General features: G+C 47.3%; 1 protein-coding gene across 3 annotated transcripts in view; it reads left to right on the plus strand.

Moving 5' to 3' along the window:
- Positions 1-26,878, plus strand: part of LOC137430718 (uncharacterized) — a 148,152-nt gene that overhangs the window by 50,205 nt on the left and 71,069 nt on the right. For all 3 annotated transcript variants that reach the window (XM_068121497.2, XM_068121509.2, XM_068121503.2), the window contains exons 4-5: positions 12,858-12,986; positions 19,259-19,315. In XM_068121497.2, the coding sequence (XP_067977598.2) occupies positions 12,858-12,986; positions 19,259-19,315 (186 nt within the window). The remainder of the gene's footprint in view (positions 1-12,857; positions 12,987-19,258; positions 19,316-26,878) is intronic.

Below are 26,878 nucleotides of genomic sequence, written 5' to 3' on the forward strand. Positions count from 1 at the left end.
GGCGTAAAGTCGGATTTGACGTAGGTCGAAATGGCATAAAACAGGGTATGACTATACATATATATATATATACATTTTTATATGTAAGTACACCCCATGTAAAGTTTTGACTTTTTCAACATATTTCAACATACAGCTATTTGATCTTCATTTCAACAATATTGATAGATAAAGGTGATATAATATAACAAATATCATGAAACATTTACATTTTGTAGTCCATTGCATAATTTAAATAAACATAAATGCAAATTTCGCATGTGGAAAAAGTAAGTACACCCCTACATTTATCACTACTTCAAATACCTAAAATTAGAATCAGGTGCACCAGCTCAGGTGCAAATGATCAGAACATCGTCAGAGGGGATCTTGGAGGAACCTGTCTTATTTAAACCTCAGACATTTAGTTTGGTTTGCTCTTTGTTATTGAAGTGTGTGGCGTCACTATGCCTAGATCAAAAGAGCTCTCTGATGCCTTCAGAAAGAAGGTTATAGATGTGTATGAGTCTGGGAAGGGATTTAAAAAGATCTCCAAACAATTTGAAATCGATCATTCGACTGTCCGGAAGATCATCTACAAGTGGAGAAGATGCCAAACAACTGCCAACTTGTTCAGGCCAGGTCGTCCCAGCAAGGTCAGCCCGAGAGCAGACCGCAAGATGCTGAAAGAAGTCTCTAAGAACCCCAGAATGTCATCACGGGACCTACAGGTAGCTCTTGCCACTGTTGATGTTAAAGTGTACGAGTCTACCATTAGAAAGAGGCTGCACAAATTCGATCTACATGGGAGGTGTGCCAGGAGGAAACCTTTGCTGTCCAGAAAGAACATCAGGGCAAGACTAAAGTTTGCCAATGAACACCGAGGCAAAGACCAGCACTTCTGGAACAATGTGCTCTGGGCAGATGAGTCAAAGGTAGAGCTATTTGGCCACAGTACCAGAAGACAGGTTTGGCCAAAACCAAAGACAGCATTTGACCACAAGAACCTGATACCAACTGTAAAGCATGGTGGTATAAATATTATGGTTTGGGGCAGCTTTGCTGCACCAGGGCCTGGGCAGCTCACCATCTTATAATCCACTTTGAATTCTTTATTGTACCAGAGGTGCTTGAGGATAACGTGAGGCCATCTGTCGGAAAGTTGAAGCTCAACCGAAGGTAGACCTTGCAACATGACAATGACCCTAAACATACCAGTAAATCCACCAAGGAATGGCTGAAAAGAAAGAAATGGAGGGTTCTGGAATGGCCAAGTCAAAGCCCGGATCTAAATCCCATCAAGATGTTGTGGGGGGATTTGAAACGAGCTGTGCATGCAAGAAACCCCTCAAACGTCGCACAGCTGAAAGAATTCTGCATGGAGGAGTAGGCAAAAATTGCTCCCAGTCGATGTCAGAGACTGGTAGACAGTTATAAGAAACCCCTACTTGAGGTTGTTTCTGCCAAAGGGGGCAATACCACCTATTAGAGCCAAAGGTGTACTTACTTTTTCCACATGTGAAATTTGCATTTATGTTTATTTAAATTATACAATGGACTACAAAATGTAAATGTTTCATGATATTTGTTATATTATATCACCTTTATCTATCAATATTGTTGAAATGAAGATCAAATAGCTGTATGTTGAAATATGTTGAAAATGTCAAAACTTTACATGGGGTGTACTTACTTTTTCACGTGACTGTATATAGATAGTGTTTGAACTTGCGCAGTGGGCTGTTGACGCGTTATCAACGGAGGTCCGTGGTTCGAGCCCCGCATTGAGTCAGAATTTTTTCACACTTCGCCCCTCGCAGGAATTTGATTCCTGTTTATAAAATTGTATTTGAATTAATCTTCAATGCATTTCTACTTATTCACACATACATACGCATGCATATACTTACGCCAACATTCGGGGTCTGCCTAGCAGGCACGGTAGACATCGGCCATGATAAAGCTCGCAGTGTTAAGGGTGGAAAAGTTCTGAGGAGATTGCGGCTGGCTCAATAGCGCAGTGGTCTGTTGACGTGTTATCAACGGAGGTACGTGGTTCGAGCCACGCATTGAGTCAGAATTTTTTCACACTTAGCCCCTCGCAGGAATTTGATTCCTGTTTATAAAATTATATATATATATATATATATATATGTATGTATGTATGTATGTATGTATGTATGTATGTATGTATGTATATATATATATATATATATATATATATATATATATATATATATATATATATATATATATATATTGTTACTGATCGCGGTTTAGATGGTATGATGGGCCGAGTGGATGGTCCAACCGCGACCGAACAGTTACTCCCCGATTAGAACCCGATTCCACCCGACGTTGACCAGATCGCACCGCGGCTGCTCAATGAGGGAAAAGACTAAAACGACGAATGCAAAGAGGAAAACGAAGGCAAAGAAAGGTTTGGAAATACTACTGAATTTATTGACTATTTACACACATAAGCAAAAAGAAAGCAGTCACGTTTATTTACAAGCACATAAGACGCAGGTGACACAGTGAAAATACTAGCTTATACAGACTTAATTTACCCAGGACAGAACAAACAGAACAAACTCACGTACACAAGAAGGATGGAAAGGCAGGAGGTGGATGGCTGGAGGGAGAGGAAGGTCCAAGGGGGTCCTGCAGCACAACCGGCGCGTTTAGCAGCCGCCGTTCCTTCACGGCCCTGCTCCAAACCGCCGTTCAGGCCCCCAAGCTGCTGTTGTGGCTGCTGTGGACGTCGCGTGCTTTGCCAGGCCTTGTCCGACTCGTCTGGTCCAAACCCTCAACTCGTTCTTGGTCCACTCACTCTTTACCACCGACTCCTCACCGCAACCAACGCAACCAACTGACCACCACCACCGACTCCTCACCGCAACCAACTGACCACGACTCCACTGACTGACTCCTCACGACTCTCCCACTTGCTTCTTGCGTGCGCGCCTTTTATAGCGCCTCCAGCGATCAAGCCGCCGGCCTTTAGGACACGCCCATCGGTGTGCTCACCTCGGCCCTGGTTGGTCATGCGACCCTCTGGCTCACTCCTCCCCTCTATGACGAGGTGGAGACACGCCTTTCTTCTCCGACCCTGCCTCGTGGTCAATGGCGGTTTTGGAGGGGAGGTAATTGGCAATCGAGGGTTGGCAATCACCAGAGGGGATGTAAAAGGGAATGGAGATTTTGGGGATGGGAATGAAAGGGGATCTATTCTCTTTCACTGGTGCAATGGAGTACTTCAATTAATGGGAGACACAGCCTTACTCTAAAACACAGAATAATTATAAGAGATAACTATCAAACAGGGGTATTCTATTATTTGGCTGATGTGTATGCTTGTGGACTAATTATGGGATGCCCTTTCACCTTTACACAGCTCCGGAGGTAGGGGGGCGCAGAATAAACAATAATCATCACCAATTTACCACAATACAACACAATCAAAAAAATACAGGCCTCATATCCGCAACACTGCACCCTCCTCCTCTTAGGCACGTCCCGGGCCTACAACTTTTATTTAGTGTGACACGTAGGTGTAGTTCCCTCTACTTTTAACCTGACCCTGAGTGCGACAGTTTTAAAACATAGATAAATGTGTCCCGCTGCTCCATTGCACCCTGACCTAACAGACTTACGCCCACAGTTAACCGAATTGCGGAATGGTCTTCAAACTACACACTGACGGTGGGAGGCATTATTTACAATGACGCTATTTTTATTTACAAAACTAACCCAGGACCTGTGATTGTTCTTTCTGGGGGGGGAGACAGTCTGCTCTGCATCAATGCACCATTAAAGCACCCAAAAACGCACCAATACACACCCTCAAGCACCAATCGGTGCAGTCACCATAGTTCATCAGTGTTCAACAATAAAAAAAATAAATCAACAACCCCTAACCCTGCAGGTGATCTCTTGCTCTTCGGCTCCCTCTGCTGGTTATTATTATTTGGTCTTCCAGATGTTGTCATTCCTTTTGCTTTGCTTACTGGCGGCCTATTTGTATTAAAACTTGCACCCAATGTGTCCATTTTTATTTATTTTATTTATGGCCCACAGGGCCGACTAGTGTGGTTCACCTGTGGGGCATCGGTGCCCTGTGGCCAAGGTCCGCCAGCAAGATTTCGGGCCCTCATGGCCGGTTCCAGCAGAGGGGCCATGCCCCAACCAATGGGGTCCATAAGTGGTGCTCGGCCACAGACCTGTGGTCCATAATGTGGTGCATCGATGCAGACAGCTGGTTCTGGGAATTTCGGGCGCACAATGGCCGACCCACGCACGCTCCCCTCGGCGCCCAATGGCGCACAGGTCATGTGGGAGACAAAAGGGGAAAGACAAATGAGCGAGGGGTAAGGTCACAAGGGTACACATCAATAAGGCAATGCAAGGCGAAATGCGTACGGAGAGCGAAGTGAGAAAGCTCGTCCCTACCGTACGTCACCCCCCTGTCACCTACACTACCCTTGCCCTTACCCCATATGTACAAAAATCTACACATTACCAATCCGTCGCTACTGTCACGTCTCCCCATATTTCCTCTATACCAAATTCGTCACCACAATCCCTCTAACCAAAATTTGCCATCACCCAATTCATCATCAATCCTCATAAGGAGGCAGAGATGGAACATCAAAGCACAATGTCACACCCACGTCATGATGCGTCTCACAATCCAAACATTTGCATCATAAAAAATAATCAAAACATGGCATGGTGTGGAGTACCTGTCACCTCAGGTGAGTGGATGCAGATGGTGCGAGGAGACTTCATCCTAACTACTTTCTAAATGACATTACACACTTTACACTACCCGGGGTCTTTCCCTGCCAATCCATTGGCCAACTTACACTATGGGTTCTAAAAACCAATTCCCATTGACCAAACTGTGGTGCTTCTCAATTTGGGGTCTCACTCCCCCGATTCATCTCCCGGTGCCCTCGCACAATTTCTGGGCTGCAACGTGTAGCTCTCCCAGCAGGTCTACCCACCTGCACACCTCCACCACTGCAGTTGCCACCCGAGCTTACCTAGCTCCTCACCCTAACCTAACTAACTGGGGAAGGCCCTCTCCTGGCTCTGTCACCCCTTGGTGCCCTCTGGCACTGGGCTACCCGGGTCCGTCCTCCGGATCCTCGGGCCCCATCCACAACTACCGGCTCCCAGAGCCCACCTGCGGCCTCACCTGGCCGACATCCTCACAGTGGTGGAGTGCCCAACCAACTACACACACTAACAGGCTACACGCCCAGCCATTTCCACAACACTAATGCACCCATCCAAAGACCATTCTTTCACCCGCACCACAGATGCCAATATCCAACCACAATTTACCTGTACCCTCTACCTAACACTTACTCTACCCGCCCCGGGTATCCGTGATGGGGGTCCACTCTTCCCCCTTTCACACCTTCGCACCATCCTGACCAACTATTCACACCTTCGCACATTCGCACCATCCAATGAACCGCCTGACCAACTAGGCGTATACCAGAGGGTATTGCATGGCGCTGCAAAATGCTGTGGTAGCCCTTTTGGTTCAGGGTGCCAATCACTCTGTGCAAGTCGCCGACTCTGGATCCAGCAAAAGAGCCCCAGACCATCACGCTTCCTCCTCCATGTTTGACAGTTGGTGTCACACACTGAGGAACCATCCTTTCGCCGACTCAACAGCGTACAAAAACCCTGCGTGATGAACCAAAGGTTTCAAATTTTGATTCATCGGTCCATAAGACCTTCTTCCAGTCTTCAGTAGTCCACTGGTGGTGCTCCATGGCCCAGGCAAGCCTCTTTTTCTTATTTTGCCATCTTAGCATCTTAGCATCTTAGCACACTCCACAATTTCCACCATTCTCACTCCACGACCATCCATTCCAATACTCCAGATATTCCACACTACCATTTATTCCACACAGCCACATACTCCTGTTGTTGCACACCTGTGCCCTCAAACCTGGTGCCACCTGCACCCTCCTTTCTTCCTGGACCATTTGGTCAACACAACACGCAATCACCACTACTCCCTCATACACTGCTCCACACACCTGTTCAGTTGCACACCTGTGCAATCACACCTGTTCAATCACACCTGTTCAATCTTCAAACACACGGCATCATCTCAGCTAACTACTCCCCTCTGAAACTTGCGCTTCCCAGTCGTCCCTTTAAACTATTGCGCTCCCACGTCATTATCATCCACACTAAACTACCTGCGTCCCCACTACAGGTATCAGTCACTAACTAACCTTAACGTCACCTAATGTCATCTTCTAGGTCCCTACACACAATATAACCTAACCCACCCGGGCTAGTTTTCACTGCCATACACCCCATAAACTATAGCTCCTTTGCCCCCCCCCCCCCCCCCCCCCGTCTGTGAGGGATGGTGGATTTGCCATCCCACCACATCGGGGAGGTCCTACTATCAATTTCGCACACCTAAATCCAACCAATCAAAAATTCTGCCAATAATCGTACCAATCATCAAATTTCGCCTTTTTCTAATTTTGTGGCCAAAACACTATCCTCATCACCCGTCTACTTATTAGATCCTCTCGGTGCGCCAATTCACGTCTACAGCCCGGCTTCGTACAGCCGAGCAATGAACGCGGGTTCTTTGGTGCCGGCGGCTGGATGCGTCCGGCACTCGGTGCAGGGACGGGGGCTTACCCGTGCCGAGATCCCATGCACCACCTCGGCGCGGAGCCATCCAATTTCCCGATCTCGACCTGCCGGCACGTCTCAACAAAAAGTGGTCGCCATGACGACCCTTCCTATCGGCCTGCCCGCTCCGCCTAGTGGAGCCCGGACGCGGCCGTGCCAAGCGAGGCACAGCGTGGATCGCGTACGGCGGTCCTTTCGAACCCGCCGCGGCTCGGATCCCCGCTGGTTCTCGCGGCACGCGAAGCCCGGCACGCACCGAGGGCCCGATTCGGCTAAAAGTCGCTCTAACCGCTAACCCGGTTACCGTCGATGCCTCACCTGGATGCTTACATGCATACGCTACCCCTTTCTTGCTCATACCTCCAGCTGTTCCCATGCTCCTCGTACCTTTCCTTACACACCTCGGTACACTCATTCGGCTCACCGACTTGGTCACACACCTGCCCACCGAACACCTTGGCACACATTTGTCGCTCGCACACCTCACCAACACACCTCTTCGCGCCCCTTCCTCGGTCGCCTCCTCTGTGACAATTACAGGTGTGCTTTCATTCGCACACCCAACCACGTGCCTCACGACCAACTCAAGTGTGCATTCCCACACACGCTCTACCATTCCAGGTGTGCATCCTTCCATTCCAGGTGTACATCCTCGCTCACCTGTCACAACCAACTCACGCTCTGTGTCACTCTCACTACTTTCACCTCCATTCTTGACAGCGCACTCACCCTTACTCTCGACAGCGCACTCACCCTTACTCTCGACAGCGCACTCTTTCCTCATGCACCCATCCGTTACACACCTTTCTTGTGCACACTCTTGCGCACACTCCCCCGTTACATCCTCTGTAACACTCACCACAGGCGTGCATTTTTTCCTCACACACCCCATGGTCGGACATTCTCGCACACCTCTTTTTTCGCACACCAGACCTGTCGCACACTTCACCAACGGCCTTTCACGAACACCCGGATCCAAACCAATCCCCAAGCCGACTGAAGCTTTCCTCACATCATATACATTGCCACTCACCTCCGTACCTCGTCGTCGCACCTCCTTTGCCACCTGCAAACTCTTTATTTGGTTAGTGAGCATCACATCATGAGTTGAGCACCGACCTTGCACATATTCCATCACCTCCTCCTGGATTTCTCTTTTAGTTTCTGTCCGTCCCTTCTTAATTTCACTCACCTCTTCTTCCACTTCCTCTAATTTTTGTTTAACCTCTTTTATTTCTCGGTGCGTCTCCTCAAGTTCGTCCTCTAAGGCTACCGTGACAGTCTCTATGTGCATCCTCACCTGCCGGTCCTTTGTCTCCATTATCTCTGTCACCTCGTCCACCCTCATTGTCAGTTCCTCACGTACCATCTGACATTGCCTCTGTGTCGCTATTAAGTCTTCCTTGATGTCTCTTTGTGTCGCTTTTAACCCTCCTAGTACCGCAGTGTTCTTTTGAACCTGCTCCACTAGTTCTTTTTGTCCCTCCGTCAGCTGTTCCACCTCCTCCGTCAGATCTTCTATTCCCCCTTGTAACTTTGCCGCCCCATTTCTCACCTCTTTCTCCATATGCTTCTCACCTCGCTTTACCTCCTCGCGTAGCCCCGAGACCTCCTCACTCACACCTCGTCGTATCTCCGCCTTCATCTCCTCCATCTGTTTTGTAGATGCCACCCTCATCTGTCCCAATTCATCCCTCTGAGCATCCAATTTGGTTTCTACCCCGATTTTTACCTCCTCTATCTGCTCTCCCATTTGTTTAATTTCTCGGGCGGATTGCTCCCCTATCTCCCGCAATTTGTTCTCCATCCTATTTTCTAGCCCCATTAACCCATTTTTCACCTCTTTTATCCCGTTGTCTAACCCCTCAAAATTATTGTCTAACTTCCCAAATTTCTTGTCTAACCCCTCACCAGTACCCCTCGCTTCGTCCCTCATTACCCCCATTTGGTTTCCCATTACCCCCAATTGCTCACTCTGCAGTTTGAGGGACGCCTGCATTTGCGCCATAAATTGCTCCATGAGGGCCTGCATTTGGGCCATCCCTCCCACTTGTGCAGCGGGTGCGGCCGCTGTAGCTATGTGCGAGGCGCCATTTTGCGCGCCTGATACCCCCTCAACCACATTGCCAATGTTCTCCTCCTCTTTTCCATCCACATACATTTCCCCGAGGTCCTGGGTCGATTCTACCCCGTCTATCTCTCCCACCGGCATCCCGTCGCCTTGACCAGCCATGGCGCGATTTCAAAGTTCAGGTTTTGTAAAACAAAACAAATTTCGGCCGCTCCAAATTTTGACCAAATTTTTTTTATTTTTAGATGTTTTAAAAATTTGGTTCGGGCTTCGAATCCCACTCCCAGACACCAATTGTTACTGATCGCGGTTTAGATGGTATGATGGGCCGAGCGGATGGTCCAACCGCGACCGAACAGTTACTCCCCGATTAGAACCCGATTCCACCCGACGTTGACCAGATCGCACCGCGGCTGCTCAATGAGGGAAAAGACTAAAACGACGAATGCAAAGAGGAAAACGAAGGCAAAGAAAGGTTTGGAAATACGACTGAATTTATTGACTATTTACACACATAAGCAAAAAGAAAGCAGTCACGTTTATTTACAAGCACATAAGACGCAGGTGACACAGTGAAAATACTAGCTTATACAGACTTAATTTACCCAGGACAGAACAAACAGAACAAACTCACATACACAAGAAGGATGGAAAGGCAGGAGGTGGATGGCTGGAGGGAGAGGAAGGTCCAAGGGGGTCCTGCAGCACAACCGGCGCGTTTAGCAGCCGCCGTTCCTTCACGGCCCTGCTCCAAACCGCCGTTCAGGCCCCCAAGCTGCTGTTGTGGCTGCTGTGGACGTCGCGTGCTTTGCCAGGCCTTGTCCGACTCGTCTGGTCCAAACCCTCAACTCGTTCTTGGTCCACTCACTCTTTACCACCGACTCCTCACCGCAACCAACGCAACCAACTGACCACCACCACCGACTCCTCACCGCAACCAACTGACCACGACTCCACTGACTGACTCCTCACGACTCTCCCACTTGCTTCTTGCGTGCGCGCCTTTTATAGCGCCTCCAGCGATCAAGCCGCCGGCCTTTAGGACACGCCCATCGGTGTGCTCACCTCGGCCCTGGTTGGTCATGCGACCCTCTGGCTCACTCCTCCCCTCTATGACGAGGTGGAGACACGCCTTTCTTCTCCGACCCTGCCTCGTGGTCAATGGCGGTTTTGGAGGGGAGGTAATTGGCAATCGAGGGTTGGCAATCACCAGAGGGGATGTAAAAGGGAATGGAGATTTTGGGGATGGGAATGAAAGGGGATCTATTCTCTTTCACTGGTGCAATGGAGTACTTCAATTAATGGGAGACACAGCCTTACTCTAAAACACAGAATAAGAGATAACTATCAAACAGGGGTATTCTATTATTTGGCTGATGTGTATGCTTGTGGACTAATTATGGGATGCCCTTTCACCTTTACACAGCTCCGGAGGTAGGGGGGCGCAGAATAAACAATAATCATCACCAATTTACCACAATACAACACAATCAAAAAAATACAGGCCTCATATCCGCAACAATATATATATATATATATATATATATATATATATATATATATATATATATATATATATATATATATATATATATATATATATATATATATATATATATATATACAGTATATATATATATATACATACAGACTTGGCATTTAATATGGAATATTTTTTTTGTGGGGGTGAACTTACTTTTCAAGATGTCTTAGAACCAAAAGTTCATTGGAATTATGTTGAAATTATTCTAGATTTTGTTAATGTGACCTTTAAAAGAAACAAAACCACATTTGACATTTCGAAACAAATAAATTGATCCTTGAAAGTGATGTAAACTGATATCAAACTCAATTCATGGACAGTGCTGTGTTAAACTTCTGTACGTTTTCCAGAAGTATCTCTTTATATTGCACATTAGCCAAAAAAAATTTTGACAAAAATAAAAGTTAAATTACGACTGGGATTACGGACAGTAAAATTACAGTTCAGTACTTCGTGTAACCCCAACGAGCATTCAGGAGAGCACGTACACATTGAGGCATGCTGTTCACGAGATTTGCCAAGGCTTGGACAGGAATCGCTTGCCATGCAGTGACAATAGCCTGCTGCAATTCACGCGCAGAGGTCGGCTGCTGGTCCAAGTGGTCGATTTGACGCGTTAATTCTGGCCACAATTTCTCTATCGGATTCATATCCGGGGACATGGCAGGCCACTCCATATGCTCTGCACCACGGTCAGCAAGAAAGTGTTGGATCATGTGAGCACGATGAGGCCGTGCATTGTCATCTTGGAAGACAAAGTTTCCTCGAAAGACTGCACGAGCAAATGGAAGCAATGATTCTTCCAGAATGGCCCTGTACTTGAACTGGTTCAGGTTTCCATTCAGATCAACCAGGTCAGTTTTGCCCCCTGCATGAAAAGCAGCCCAAACGGGCACCCCACCACCTCCTGCTTGGACTCTTGGCACTATACAATCTTTGTTGTAGGCTTCATGCACTTGTCTGCGCACTCGGACATGGCTATCTTGACGATAGACCAGAAATCTAGACTCATCACTGAAGATCACGTGATTCCAGTGTCCTGGCTGCCATTGACGGTGCTCTCTGGCCCACTGCAATCGGCGCTGGCGGTGTTGTCTGGTCAGGCGTGGCTTTCTCAGGGGATGCCTGGCACGATAGCCTGCTTGAACCAGTCGTTGGTTGACTCGTCTTCTGGATACAGGCACATTTGTCAGTTGCTGCCACTCAGCCCTGCCACCGAAGCCGATTAGCTGACTTTGTACGGCCATTGCGGACTAACCGGTGCAGCTGGCGATTATCCCTCCTTGTGGTTCTGCCGGGACGTCCTGGCCTCGGTATTGGAGTAGGGACACCCCTCTGAGCATTTCGTTTCAGGATCTTTGACACCTGACCTTGAGTGATGCCATACTGCCGAGCAATAGCACGCTGTTTCATGCCGTAATTTTCTAAAGCCACCACTCCATGACAAACAGCATTGTCGAGTTGACGGACCATCTCCAGAGGAAGCGGCAATAACTTTTGGAGACGTGCAGCAGTTGTTTTCCATTAATACAGAACGCAAAAACCCTTGTTTACCCGACTGTGAAGCCAACCATGAAATGCACCTGTCCGTACATTTTGCCACGCCACCTGTGATATAATCCTGTTGTTGACTTCTTGCTGCGACAGACAGTGACATGGTTCTTTTAACAAATAAATCACCAAAGTGTAAAAGAAACTCACCAGATTGATATACTGAGTTAAGAAAGTAAACCCAAGTCAAGAAAAAAAATAAATTCCATATTAAATGCCAAGTCTGTGTGTATATATATATATCCTTTTTAAATGTCGAAGCCTTTTTAAATGAATGACAGTTATATGCAAGTACACATTCGCATAAATAAATGCAAAACATTTACCAGACATTTGAATACAAATAAATCAACCAATTCCTGAAGTGCACAAATTTGGTAGTATGGCTTCTTCTTCTTCCTGGCCGGAGCCACATTCACTCAGAAACGTGATATGAGCCACTCCCCTTCTTCTCCTGCCTCCCCCCTCCCCTTCCCCTCCTCCTCTTCCCCCTCTCCTCCTCTCCCTCCTCTCGCCACTCCTTCCCCCCTCCCTTCCCTCCCCCCTCCCCCTCCCCTTCCCCTCTCCCTCCTCTCCTGGTCTCCCCTTCCCTCCCTCCCCTCCCCTTTAAGATATAAATTCTCTGTAAAAGAGCTTCTACTTCTGACTGCTCCCCTTCCCCCTCTCCCCACCCTTCCCCCCTCCTCCCCCCACCCCCCCACTCTCCTCCCCTCCCCTCACCCTCCTCCTCTTCCCCCCTCCCCTCACCCTCCTCCTCCTCCCCCCTCCCCTCACCCTCCCCTTCCTCCCTCCCCTTTAAGATATAAATTCTCTGTAAAAGAGCTGCCACTTCTGACTGCTCCCCTTCCCCCCCTCCCCTCCCCTTCCCCCTCTCCTCCCCATGCCCCTCCCCCCTCCATTCCCCTCCCCTCACAGACAGACACCAAATTGCATATTTTAGTATGATGATATCCTATTATATTAATAACGATCACATTTATTTATTTATTAATACTCTAGCTCCTTTAAAATAATATGACAAGTTGTTTGCAGGTGATACGGATTCCGAGGTGGGGCAAAACATTTCTGCAATTCACAATGGTGCTTTTACCGGTGTGTGTGTGAAGCAAGAGCCAAGTGATCTTCCTAAAAGGTCTGACAGTGCTGCGAACTATGCAACTGGTGAGCAAACACCACCCAAGTAAAGTATGACTATAAATTAGTCTTGGGTTTATTCTCATGTATTTCTGCTCCTCAGAATGTTTAACTGTTTAATTGTGGTGCTATTTTCAATGATACATACAGTGCACAAAGCATGAGATGAAGCTTGTCAGGTTGTGCACAGCAATCATTTATTTAAAAACTGAGAAATAGAATACCGTGTGCTTCATAAACTGTTCATCAAACAGTTTTGAAAAAATAGTTGCATTTTGTTGACTCCATCTCTTTGTATCCCAGTCTTTCTTTACACTCTGATGTTGGTATCCTAACCACCAGGGAAAGCAAGGAGGAGCTAGCTGATGTTTTCAACGTTACCGCTTCATCGGAGCAAGCTCAGTGGTGTAATCGTTAGTCTCTGCATTGAGTCTGGGAGGTCCGCGGTTCAAAACCCCCAACCAAGTCATACCAAAGACTTTTAAAATGGTACATGCTGCCTCCTTCATGCTTGACGTTCAGCATTTAGAAGGATAAAAGTATGGACAATCCCCATCAGTTGGCATCCGTGGGGAGGAGGAAATTCCTCCCGAGGAGATGATCTGCTGAGTGCCGTGAGAAAGGTGGCGCCATTATTTTGATGTCACTGGTACCCAGAGTTCCCCAGAAATGACGGCACTTTCCCCAAGCTTGGTGGCTGTTTGTCTCGTTTAACAGTCCTGTGTTATCTCGTATATTTGTCTATGTCCATATGTGTGTTGTTACGGATTCATAACTTCCGTTATTGTGGTTTTCACCCACTTGACGTAGTTCTGATATTATGTACTATTATTATCTTTAAAAGGTTTATTATTCAGGAACGGTTATTTAAAGTTAAAAAGGCTAGCTTTAAATGATACAGGACACCGAACCGGAAAGACGAGAAGGTGGAGGAAGAAGCAGCGCGAGCAAAGTCGGAGAGGACACGTGACGTCAGCACTCCGTAACGAGCAAGGTTTACCGACAGCCGCGAGGGGATTTTGAGTTCCTGGAAGGGACATCCGGCGATAAGAATATTCGCTTGAGTGGAGAAATCTGCATAGACAGATTTGGGGCGCTGAGATTCCGACGAATCCTCGTCTCGTTGCATCGGCTCAAGCTAGAGCCGTCGGCCATCTTGAACCCCGTGCTTCGGACACCTGTGAAGGTTTGCTTCGTGTCATCTTCACCCCCAACATCCTACCGTCTGTCGGGGATGAGTGGGTGCGACCGCTTCGTCTCAAATTACGTTGCAGTTTGTTGAGGGAGCGGTGAAGGTGCGCCTCTGGAGGGCGCCGTTGTACAGTTTGGCGGGAAGAGCACCCTTGCCCACTGTACCCGCTTCGGATATCGACTGGAGAGCGAGATTCGGGCTTCGATTGGATTTCGTTCCATCGACCGCTGGAGCGAATCCCATTCGCCTTGGGAAAAGTCAGAGACATTGAGGAGTGTCCTTTTCACTCGTTGGGAGTAGTGAGTTATTTGACTTTATATAAGAGATAGATAGAGTGCACTCTTAATGGCCAGTTGTTGTACCGTTATACCTGTGTGTGATTTATAATACAAATTTGTTCATTTAGAATCATTGGTGTGGTTTCATTTTCACCACAGGGTAACATATTTTTCTGCCGGGGTTCCTCTCGGGGTTCGGAGGTTACCGAGACCAGGAGATTGGAGAGGACCCTGTAACAGAAATTGGGGGCTCGTCCAATTGACAATTGGGTCTTCGTCCGGGATCTAAAATTCCCAAAATATCGTCTGGGATAGAATTCCCTAGCATTCCCAAATTTTCCAATTTTGGAAAATTTTCAACATTCCCAATTTTTTCAAAAAACAAACAAAAAAAAAAAAATTTTTTTTTTGGGGAAATTTCTTGTGTGAAGGTTAACAGGTGTTAACGGATAGTCACCATGGAGTTTGACGCAGAGAAGTTGGCAGCGACCCCTAGTGAGGCACAGTTCCGAGCGTTACTAAAATCGGAACTCTTGATATTGGGCAAACATTTTAGCTTGGAGGTCCGAGCTAAAATGAAGAAAACAGAGATGCAGACAGTGGTGATGGAATCTATGGTGGAACGAGGAACATGGAGAGAGGGAGCCTTGGATTGGTTACCAAAAGAACAAGAAAGTGTGGAGCTCCAAAAAACGGAGATGCAATTGAAGAGCCAGGAAAGGTTAGAAGAGAAAAAAGCAGAGGAAAGGAGAGTGGAAAGAGAACTCCAGGAAAGGTTAAAAGCACAGGAAAGAGAACTCCAGGAAAGGTTTGAAGAGAAAAAAGCAGAGGAAAGGAGAGTGGAAAGAGAACTCCAGGAAAGGTTAAAAGCACAGGAAAGGTTAGAAGACAAAAAAGCAGAGGAAAGGAGAGCTGCAAGAGAACTCGAAGCAGAGGAGAGAAAAGCCGAGAGGGGGTTAAAGGACCGTGAATTGGCGCGTCAGCAGGAAATTAAAGTCAAGGAGCTGGAGTTAATGAGAGAACGGGAGAGGTACCACCCATGCCAACTGGTTCGACAACTAGTCAAAACACCTGGGATGTTGGCAGACATGTGAGGCTGTTCCACCCTTCAATGAAAAGGAGGTAGCCAAGTTTTTTTTACACTTTGAGAAAGTGGCTCAAATGCTAAAATGGCCAGAGGAGTCCTGGACCATATTAGTACAAAGTGTTCTGGTGGGTAAAGCTCAAGATATTTATTCGGCTTTACCGATTGAGCAATGTGCAGATTATGAGATAGTGAAGAAAACCCTTCTCAAAGCCTATGAATTGGTCCCTGAAGCTTACCGGCAAAAATTCCGGAACGCCAGGAAGAGGGAGAATGAGACCCATGTGGAGTTTGCCCGAATGAAGGAAACCATGTTTGATCGGTGGTGTGATTCAAAAGAAGTCGGGAAAGACTTCGAACTATTGCGACAATTGATCCTGGTGGAGGAATTCCAACAGTGTGTCCACGAGGACATTAAAGTACATCTGGAGGAAAGGAAAGTACCAAAGCTGTATGAGGCAGCAACCATGGCAGATGATTATGCTTTAATATACAGGATGGGTTTCCACAAACCTACCTTCTCACCTGGACTTAACCAGGGGAGTTATGGTGCATCCGGTGCGGAGAACGAAGATTCATGGGGACGGCCTGGAGATGACTATGAGGATAGATCTGATACCGCGACTCCTAGGGATCAGAGGTCTACAGTGCCAAGTCGGACTAATCCTCTGGGGGGCTCGAGGCAGACCACGAGGTTCTCCTCCGGGCCTACTTGCGCTTTTTGCCATAAACCTGGACACTTGAAGGCCCACTGTTATGCTCTGGGAAAGGAAAATCAGGAGCGGAGTTTGACTAGTACAACTCCGAATGCAATGGCCAGTGTGAGAAATCGCCCTCAAAAGGGTTACCAATCATTTATTTCAAAGGGGTTTGTGTCACTGGATGGAGACCTGACTACCCGGAAACCTGTTAGGGTATTGAGGGACACCGGAGCACATCAATCTTTAATGCTTGAAGGCATCTTGCCCTTGTCAGAGGAGACAGCAACTGGTGATAGTGTTCGTTTACAGTACAGGGGATTGGTGGCTGTGTTAGAGCTCCACTTCATGCCATCCAGTTGGAGTCCGATGTGGTGTCAGGACCGGTCACCGTAGGTTTACAAACCACTCTTCCTGTAGAGGGAGTATCTGTTATCGGGAATGATTTGGCCGGTGGTCAAGTTTATGGTAACCCGATGGTTGTTAAAAAGCCCATTAGGGAAAATAACACCACACCAGTTAGGGATGGCGACAAAGTTAGCAAGTTATTTGTAGGTGGACTGAACTTCAAAACAAAGGAAGATGTTCTGGAGTCTGCCTTCAGGAAATATGGACCGCTTTTGGAAGTGTTGCTGATAAAAGACAGGGAGACACAAAAGTCAAGAGGGTTTGGCTTTGTCACGTTTGAAAACTCAAAGGACGCCAGAGATGCAGAAAAGGATCTGAATAGCAAGGAGTTGGAGGGTCGGACCATAACAGTAGGGAAGGCATTTCATAGGTGTCGTGGGAGCTACAGAAGAGGACCACGGAGTAGTAGTTTTGGTGGTGGCCGCAATCAATATTATTATGGAGGCTCCCAGAGTTACGGCAGCTCCCGAAGGAAGGATTGTCAGAGTAGTGGCCGAGAAGGAGACCGCTATTCATGTGACCACAGTGACGAGCGGTCCCACCGTAATTATTATGAAAGTTCGGAAAAATTGAAGCACTGAATGCTGCGGAGCCGCCGAGCCAAGATTCCTACACAGATTAACCGTGGACGCCACGCCACGTTCCTAAAGGCGTCCATGTAGTGAACTTTCCTGCACGGACTAACCGTGAACTCCACGTTCCTAAAGGCGTCCATGTAGTGAATACTTCCAGGCCTCACCACCCAACCACTATGGAACCTGGTTTTCATCTCGGCCTCCCAGAAAAAGTGCTATCGATTTGCTGGATTTTGGATCTTTGATCAACCCCTTAACCTTCATTCACAAGAAACTGACAGTAAAAATCAGAGGGTAATGAGATAGAGTTTGGCTTTGCAGGAGTCCAACGGGAAATTGAGCATGTAAAGAGCAGGGACAATGTCGTTGCTGATGCTTTGTCCAGAGTGAATTAACTTGGAAATCTCTGTGGGATGTGTGGAATTTTGTTGCTTTATTTTTGGGGAGTGTTGAATATTGTTGCCCACGGGAATTGATGATTTGGGTTGTGAATTTACTTTTACTTCTTTAAAGAGTGCATGCAAAGAAAGTTTTCGCTGTGTTCAAACTTTCTTTCTTGAGGGGGGGGAAGTGTTACGGATTCGTAACTTCCGTTATTGTGGTTTTCACCCACTTGACGTAGTTCTGATGTTATGTACTATTATTATCTTTAAAAGGTTTATTATTCAGGAACGGTTATTTAAAGTTAAAAAGGCTAACTTGAAATGATACAGGACACCGAACCGGAAAGACGAGAAGGTGAAGAGGAAGAAGCAGCGCGAGCAAAGTCAGAGAGGACGCGTGACGTCAGCGCTCCGTAACGAGCAAGGTTTACCGACAGCCGCGAGGGGATTTTGAGTTCCTGAAAGGGACATCCGGCGATAAGAATATTCGCTGGAGTGGAGAAATCTGCGTAGACAGACTTGGGGAGCTGAGATTCCGACGAATCCTCGTCTCGTCGCATCGGCTCAAGCTAGAGCCGTCGGCCATCTTGAACCCCGTGCTTCGGACACCTGTGAAGGTTTGCTTCGTGTCATCTTCACCCCCAACATCCTACCGTCTGTCGGGGATGAGTGGGTGCGACCGCTTCGTCTCCAATTATGTTGCGGTTTGTTGAGGGAGCGGTGAAGGTGCGCCTCTGGAGGGCGCCGTTGTACAGTTTGGCGGGAAGAGCACCCTTGCCCACTGTACCTGCTTTGCATATCGACCGGAGAGCGAGATTCGGGCTTCGACCAGATTTCGTTCCATCGACCGCTGGAGCGAATCCCATTCGCCTTGGGAAAAGTCATAGAGACATTGAGGAGTGTCCTTTTCACTCCTTGGGAGCAGTGAGTTATTTGACTTTATATAAGAGAGTCCCTGGTGTTGGGCTAGCGGCTAGGGTGCCGGCTTAGGATCCTAGGATCCTGGGTTCGAATCCCGGTCAATCGCTGAATTAACGCCAGGGGGGTTGACTCAGCCTGTCATCCTTCCGAGGTCGGCAAATTGAGTACCAGTTCACTGGTAATTCCCTGCTTGTCGTTAAAGGCGGCAAAACGGGTTGGCGTCAGGAAGGGCATCCGGCCGTAAAACATTGCTTCAAAAAGGGGACCGAAAAACAACAACAACCACAGTTCCCGAAAAAGGCCAACCCCCGCTTGCGGGGAAAAATGGCCTCTAAAGGTGGTTTATAAGAGATATTTAGAGTGCACTCTTAATGGCCAGTTGTTGTACCGTTATACCTGTGTGTGATTTATAATACAAGTTTGTTCATTTATAATCATTGGTGTGGTTTCACTATTGATTTCACCACATGGTAACATATTTTTCTGCCGGGGTTCCTCTCGGGGTTCGGAGGTTACCGAGACCAGAAGATTGTAGAGGACCCCGTAACGGCATAACAGTGTGGCAGCCTTAAATCCATAAAATAAAAAAGGGAAGAGGATTAATGTCCGAACCCTCAGCTCTCCTTGCTTCCCAAGGCGGTTACCATATCGCTATCACTATATTGTTGTTTTCGTCAATTATTCTATTCATTCCTGATGAAGAATGATAACCTTCACAATTAAGACAAGTGTTCTGTTCTCTATTTTCCCCTTCTTGAAGGTTTTGTGAGTGACCTGCAGATCAAGCCCGAAGCCCTCATTACTTCCGACTCAAATCGTAAGGATTTGATCTTATCAGAATCAAATGCAAAAAAAAAAGCATCCTATATAAAAGAGAATTATGCAGCAAATCTTTGATTTTGATTTCCATCACTGCAGCTGTCAAGTGTTGCCTTGTAGAAGTGAAAGGGATTTAGTAGAAAACGTGGAGCACAACATTCTTTGCCTAACCAATCATCTTCTCACACTGATAGATTATGTGAATGAAGTGATGAGGTTCTTGCATATATAAGGGCTATCAGAATTTTCTCCCCACATTTGATTACCTGTGTTTTCACTTGTACTGTATAGCTTTGAACAAATCAGGTGTCAAATTAATCTTTCTGCTTTGCTGCTCTTTCCAAATCTAACACGGCACTTCTAATTGTTTACCAGCAAGTAGAGGTTTGTAATTTAACCCGACAAAGTTAATATTCTTGGAATTTTTCTTCTTTTGAAGTTCTGCACTGCTCGACATTTTGTTTGCACATAATTTTTTTCCTCCCACCCCCCTTTGCCCACATTTTCTATGGGCTTGAATTATAGAGTGGCTAAAACCCAATTATGTTGTGCCAAATTGAACTTGTGCAAGGTGTGCTGCAAGTGTATATTCACTAGGCTGCCACTGTCAATTTTGAGGCCATCATCGGTTTTGTGCCTATTTTATAAGAGGGGTGGCAACCGCTTATCAATCTTTTTGTGGTCATGCCTCTGATTTCGGTTTCACTATTTCTGATACATTGGGTGTTGGCTATGGCCCTGCTCGTCTTCAGAATGACTTTGTGCAGCATTTGCATATTCATAATTATAATTCAGAACACGAGTGGAGCAGTTATTTACTGTGGTTGTCCAGCCAGTTATATATTCTGATTGCTTTCCATTTAAGCAACCTCAACTGGCATTTGGCTATGATTAGGTTGAGGATACTGATTCAAATAGACACACCACGGTCTTGTGGCATTATCACTTGTCACTTATCACTTGGCTAAGGCTGAGTGACTTGATGCCTGTGCAGTTAATGTATGTTTTGACCATAGTACTGTCACGTCCATAACCGATATAGACCAGCCTGAGACAGAGAGCCGAACAGTTAACTCCGAGGCGTATTTCGAACTTGGTGGAATTATCTATTCGCGAGCACGGGAAAGGCCCGAAGCCTTATCTAATCGGACGGCCGCCACTGGGTTTTATTACTCGAACCCACAAACAAGTAAACAGACACGACACAAAAGTAAAATGCAGCAAATAATGAATGAAATAAAATAATTGTGAGACGATAAAAATGAATGTGAGGTAAAAACTTTCCTAATTTGAGAGGTCTCCACTCAGACTCGTACACAAACAAGAGGAAAACGAAAGTAAAAATAAATAATGTTTCTGCCGGCCGGCACTTAACTCTGGTCTCAACGAGGGGCTTGGCGTTCGTCGCCTCTGAAACACTGCGTGGGAAGCGCACAAATTTGCGTGAAGTCGTGCTCCTCGACATCCCAACGTGAGGTACTTTCTCGCGGCTGGTTCTCCTGCAAGTCGCTCTGCCGTCCCGGGGAAGCACAACGCAGACCCAGTCCACCACCCATGCCGATTCTCTTCCTTGTGATGCCGACTGCCCCGAACCGCTCTTGCTCAGTCTTTTTCCCGCAGCCAGGACCAAGAGAGAGCAAGGAGGGGGAGGCGGGGAAATGCACTCTCCTTTGTCCCTCGCTGACATCACTCCCCGACCAATCCTGACGTCACATTACATCATCCCAGGGCTCCTTAACCAGTCACGAAGCTCGGGGCGTGGTTTCTCCGTTACGAGTCAAGGCGGAGTCTAGCCGCCTTTCCGGAATGTTCAGCTGAGCGGGGTTTACTTGCCGACCGGCAAATGTGTTTGGTTCTCTGTTGTTATGATGGTGCGATGGGCGTTGTAATTGCGGCCCTTTTTGATTAAATAAAAGGTAGGGGACATCACGGGAGGGCAATTACACACGGGATTATCCTTAAGCATAATTAACCAGCATAGCTAACTAGAACGGCACTCAGTAGAGAGCATACCTCAGCCTGGTTGGCCATATCACTCAATGGTGAAGAAACGCTTTAAAAAAATTCTACGAGCTGGATCCGGATCCGGATCTTCACCAAAATTGAAGATTCTTCCTTGTCACACACACAACCTGTCCAACAAGTTTCGTCCAAATCCGTCCATAACTTTTTGAGATATCCTGCTCTGTATCGTTTTTGGCCCTATCTCCCAATGGTGAAGAATCATTTAAAGAATTAAATAATTCTCATATCCGAATCCATATTCAGATCTTCACCAAAATCGGATCGAATCGTCCTTGTCAGACACCCAACAGGTCCACCAAGTTTCATCCAAATCCGTCCACAACCTTTTTAGATATCCTGCTATGTATCATTTTTGGCCCTGTCTCCCAATGGTGAAAAATCACTTTTAAAATTCGAGTTGCCGGATCCAAATCCGGATCTTCACCAAAATCTAAACATTTCGTCCTTGTGACATATGCTACATCTCTGCCAAATTTCGTCCGAATCCGTCCACAACTTTTTGAGATATTTTGCTCACAAACAGACAGACAAATGAAAAATCACTTCTAGAGTGACACTTGGCAAAAGAGAACAAAGTGGAATGGCACTCAGTAAAGCATCCTTTTAACCTCAAAAATAGTTGGTGGTTGAATTCAGTGACCTGATATGCAAACCGTCTTCAAAGTTTAAATTAATCGCATGAAAATTGACTTTCAGAAATTCGGCCTATGTTGACCTTTTGGCCAATTTTGACCTTAAAAATAGTTGGTGGTTGGTATCAGTAAACTGATATGAAAATCGTTTTGAAATTTCAAGCCAATCGGATGAAAATTGAGGATTTTAGAAATTTGAAAAAATTGGCTGACCTTCGGCCTACGTTGACCTTTTGGCCAACGCTGATCTCAAAAATAGTTGGTGGTTGAATTGAGTAAGCCGATATGTAAATCCTATTCAAATTTCAAGTCAATCGGATGAAAATTGAGGATTTTAGAAATTTGAAAAAAGTGGTTGACCTTTGGCCTATGTTGACCTTTTGACCCCAAACATATATAGGATTTTGTCAGACCACGAACTCTACCATTTGGTGAAGTTTCGTGAAGATCGGTTTTAAATTGTGTCCTGTAGGCAAGTATAAGTGAGCAGACAGACAAACAAACAACACACAAACAAATGCAATGTGAGCAATATACTTGAAATTTTTTTTTTTTTGTGCCAAGTAACAAACAGACAGGGGTGAAAACATAACCTCCATCCACCTTTGGTGGCAGAGGTAATTAACCTAATTAGCATAGTTCCACCCCTTGAATGGAGACACATATACGATCTTATTCTACACAGATCCCCTACTTAGTTACATTGAGGTTCTTCTTCTTCGTGTTACTATATTAATTTATACATTCCTATCTTCACTATGGTATGTCATTACCTACCCCCACAAACATACCACAGCCACCCACCCCCCAACCCCTCTACCCCTCCCAGAACCGTAGCTCCTGCAAGGTTCAATGCAGGCGTTACCATTCCAGCCTTTGCAATTAGCAACTCACACCTAATTAGCCTATGAAATAAATTAGGAGGGGCTGTGGGAAGCGAACCATAGCTAGCTTACCTGTTCTTACCGTTCTAGACCCCTTAAGCAACAATTCAAATATGTACAACTCATTGATTCCTCGCTCCTAGCTCCTGGGGCGGGTAGAAAAATGTCGGACACAAACAAAAACCTACCTTAACGGCAAACCTTAATAAAATTTCAAGAACATTTGTACATCCCCCTTTATCAGGACCACGTTCCCCGGTGGATGCCACAATGCCTAACGTTACCTGCGGAGCTATCCCAATTTATCCAAATTTCTGCGGGCCCTGTTCTTGTGGTACAGGTTAGTGACATGGATTGGTGGATTTCCCCCCACACATTCACACACATAAACCCCAATGACCAAAAGCACTCATTCCAACCCTGTAAGACCATGGCATATCACTGTTTACCCACATGAGTGATCCTCAACTAGGCAGTGGGGAGGTACCGTACAACCAAGATATTGGAGGCGCTTCAGGCCTTGGTGTCCGCAGTCCAAATGCAAGTACTCGACTTGTGACTTCTTCACCACCACCCCCCCTCCCCCCTTAAACTCTCGGCCCCTGACAGCCAAACAGCTCCTTAGCTGTACGTCCCGCCGGGGAGCGTCTCCGCACCAACCAGGCTCTTTTGGCCTCAGGCTCTCATAGCCTCTTCCGGGTCGCCACGGGTCTCCATGCCCTCTGGTCACCCACCAGACCCCCCTCCGACGGGTTTCCAATTCCAGACACCACCGGCTGCCTCGACATATTACCTTAGGGGGGGGGGGGGGGGGCGCAGTCACCGTTCCTCCAGAGCCTGATCCATTCCTACGGGGACACACACCTTCCCCACCGACAAAATCCACAATAGCATTTCCTCCCCCGCTGCCATTTAATTCTCAAACACTGTAGTGCAAAATATGTCATTTGTATTCCTTCACTGTCATGGCCTGCATACATGTGAATTCCTCACATTCACACTTCAACCACAACTCGACTCTTTTACACGACAAACATCAACACAACACGCTTTTTGTCACATGCAAACCGATCCACTCACCGACCATGACGTCACTCTCACCCGCCCCCGCTCCAAATTACTCATGTCCCAATTTCTTAGCAAGTACCGAACACTTGGGACAGTACACATCAAGGCACCTTACCTTATGTGCAGGTCATCGCAGGTTGGTTGGGTCCAAGAGCATCATCCACCACGCCAAATTCCCAATTTATCCCATGGGGACAATCAATTTCTCCCAAATTTCTTCTTTTGTCCGGCCGTACTGGCAAGCATGTGGATCCGCCTTCTCCGGTGACCTCTGCTACACTACTACACTTGGCTACGATGGCTCTGCCCCTTTACCGTGCGAGGGCTATTGGATTAGTTGAACAACAGAACCGCCAACATGGCTCACGAGTTTCCACAAGGGTGCGACCCACCAACCGTCCTTTAGCCCCCTGTGAGGACCACAGCTCCACGAGCCCAAGCTGGCCAATGTGGTGAGCACGTGCTGCCAACTCGCCATTCCCAAGGCCTCGGACCTGGGAGGCACGGTCACAGTACATGGCATCCCCACAGCCATGTCCCCTGCACCTCCACGTCATCCCCCAGTCCGACCAAATGCAGCCCCTCAGTGCCCAACCACATATGACCTCGCCCAAGGTCTAGTTGACAGTCATGTTCCACCAGGAGACTCCATCCCAGAAGACACTGGTCACACACCTTGGCCACCCATACCACCACATTTACCTCCAGACTGCCCGAAACTCCATCTATACAACCCCGCGGCCCAATATTGGAGCCGTCTCCCCCGTAGCCAGTTTAAGGCTTTGTCCAACCCACCTATCAATTTTGTCCCAGCCTCCAACACTTTGGTCCAACACAATTGGATTGATATTGGTGTCACTGTCCCTGTGTCCACCATGGCTTCACAAAATTCCCCCTCAATTTTACATCTAAGCCTCAAATTACCCATGCCGATTTTCCACAATTCACTATTTTCACCAAACAAGGGCGCTTCTCCATACACTTGCCAGCCGAGCATGGCCCCGTATACTAGGCTTGTTGTAATTCCCCAATTAGTCTGCCAATTAATCCCAGGGCTCTCTTCCCAAGCCAAGATTCCATAAATCACAACGGAACATCTGTGGAAGATCATGCTGACACCATCAGTTCCACAGATGTTCCAATGGTTGTCCAGTGGGCTATACCATTCCTGTCCATGCAGATTGATCCACATCCATAGACCAGCACAGCATGGCAGGTCATCACATGCTGGCTGTCCCAGAGTCTCAGGGAGAGGCTGCCAGGCCGCATGCCCGGGCGGTCACCACATCAGGCCCTTATTGGCCGTACGTGGTGCCGCCACCAAAGCACGGCCGACAACACCTCCCCCTAGAGGTCTTCATGATGCACCATGCCAGGTGCCCAGGAGTAACCACCTTTGACCCCTCCCCCAGAGGTTTCAACCTCCTCCAGGGTCCGGCGACCCTGCCGGCCCGAGACACTTGCTCGGGCGGCACCCCGATGGACCAGGGATGCCACACTCCACCAGACTCCCCGTGGGGCCCGGATCATACCACCACACCCATGGTCAGACCCCACCTCCAAATCCGGAGCTGCCCTGCGTAACCAAATTTCCAAGTGGGGCAATTTCCCACGAAGCCGACCCCAATGACCCCTCTTGGTCCGCATTACCCAGCCCGGGAACCAACTCCCTCCAAGGCTGTTCCAAATCAAATTCCCATTTAAAGTTCAATTTGATTTTAAATTCAATTAAAAAAATTTTGGCCTCGTGTGCCCAACCCAACCGCACCTGCAGGTTACAACCCCTTTTTCAGGCTTTTCTGCCCCTCCCTGCAGGTGCAGTTGGGCACCTGTTCAAAATTCACTAAAGGATCACATTTTCCAAGGCTCCATTTCCCGACTCGCCCTGTCCGAATCAGCTCGGGGCGAAAACATCCCCCCCCCCAGGGCACCCCCCCCCCCCCCCAGGTGGGTGCTCAATTTCAGAACCTTTTATGCCCAAATGGGACTCGTGGTGGGGTCCCCTGGGTCAATTTGATCTCATCCTGGAGATGCTTACCGGACGACTCATCTCCCAGACTCTGTTGGACTCGAGCAACCTCTCCCTTGACGGTATTTTCCAAGGTGCTCGGCCGCTCCTGTACCATTTCATTCACTCCATCCCCAATCATGTTCGGCCCCCACAGGTCTTTATCTTACCAACACCCGCTCTGATTCCGTTACATGGGCCTCCAATTATTTCACCTCTTGCTCCAAACCACCGCCCTGGTGCTGCAAAAGTCCCAATTCCTCCCTCTGCTGGTGCATTCTGGCATCCACCCAGGTAGCCTTCTTGTGATAGCCTTCCAGGTCCACTTCCAACAAACATTTCCCATCCTGTGCCCCAGTTTTATCAATTTGTTCCCCCAGTTCTTCTTATTCCATCAATTTTGCCTTCCAATTGTTCATTCATCTCCCTTATTGCATTCCTTTGTTCACTCATTAGTTCATTCATTCTCTCAATTTTGTTTTCCAATCGTTCACTCATTCTCTTCATTTCTCCCTTCAATCCAACAATTTTGTTTTCCAATCCCTTCATATTGCCCTCTAATCGTCCCTCAAAATTATTATCAACTGTGGCATCCCTGGTCCATCGGGGTGGGGGGGGGGGGGGGGGCGGGTTCCAATCCTAACCTCATAAAACTCTACCCCCGACCCGCTTCCTTGCACTTTGGAACCTTCTAGCTGCTCCTCCATTTCATTCACGAAACCTGCCATTACGTGATGAGCAGTTTTTTTTGAGCAGAGCAGAGCGTGACGCGTGTAATTTCCTCGGAAAACAAAAAAAATACTTTTAAATTTGACAACGCGCTGCTTTGCGATCTTTCCCGACACAAATAAACTATAAAATTTGGGCCTCGACTACAATAGGCCCTCCCTCTTGATGAAAGACGATCGTTTAAAATTTAGAGACCAAAAGCTGAGTGCAATTTG

Source organism: Myxine glutinosa, chromosome 1, assembly GCF_964187855.1.
Source record: "Myxine glutinosa chromosome 1, kmMyxGlut1.1, whole genome shotgun sequence".
Taxonomy (NCBI): domain Eukaryota; kingdom Metazoa; phylum Chordata; class Myxini; order Myxiniformes; family Myxinidae; genus Myxine; species Myxine glutinosa.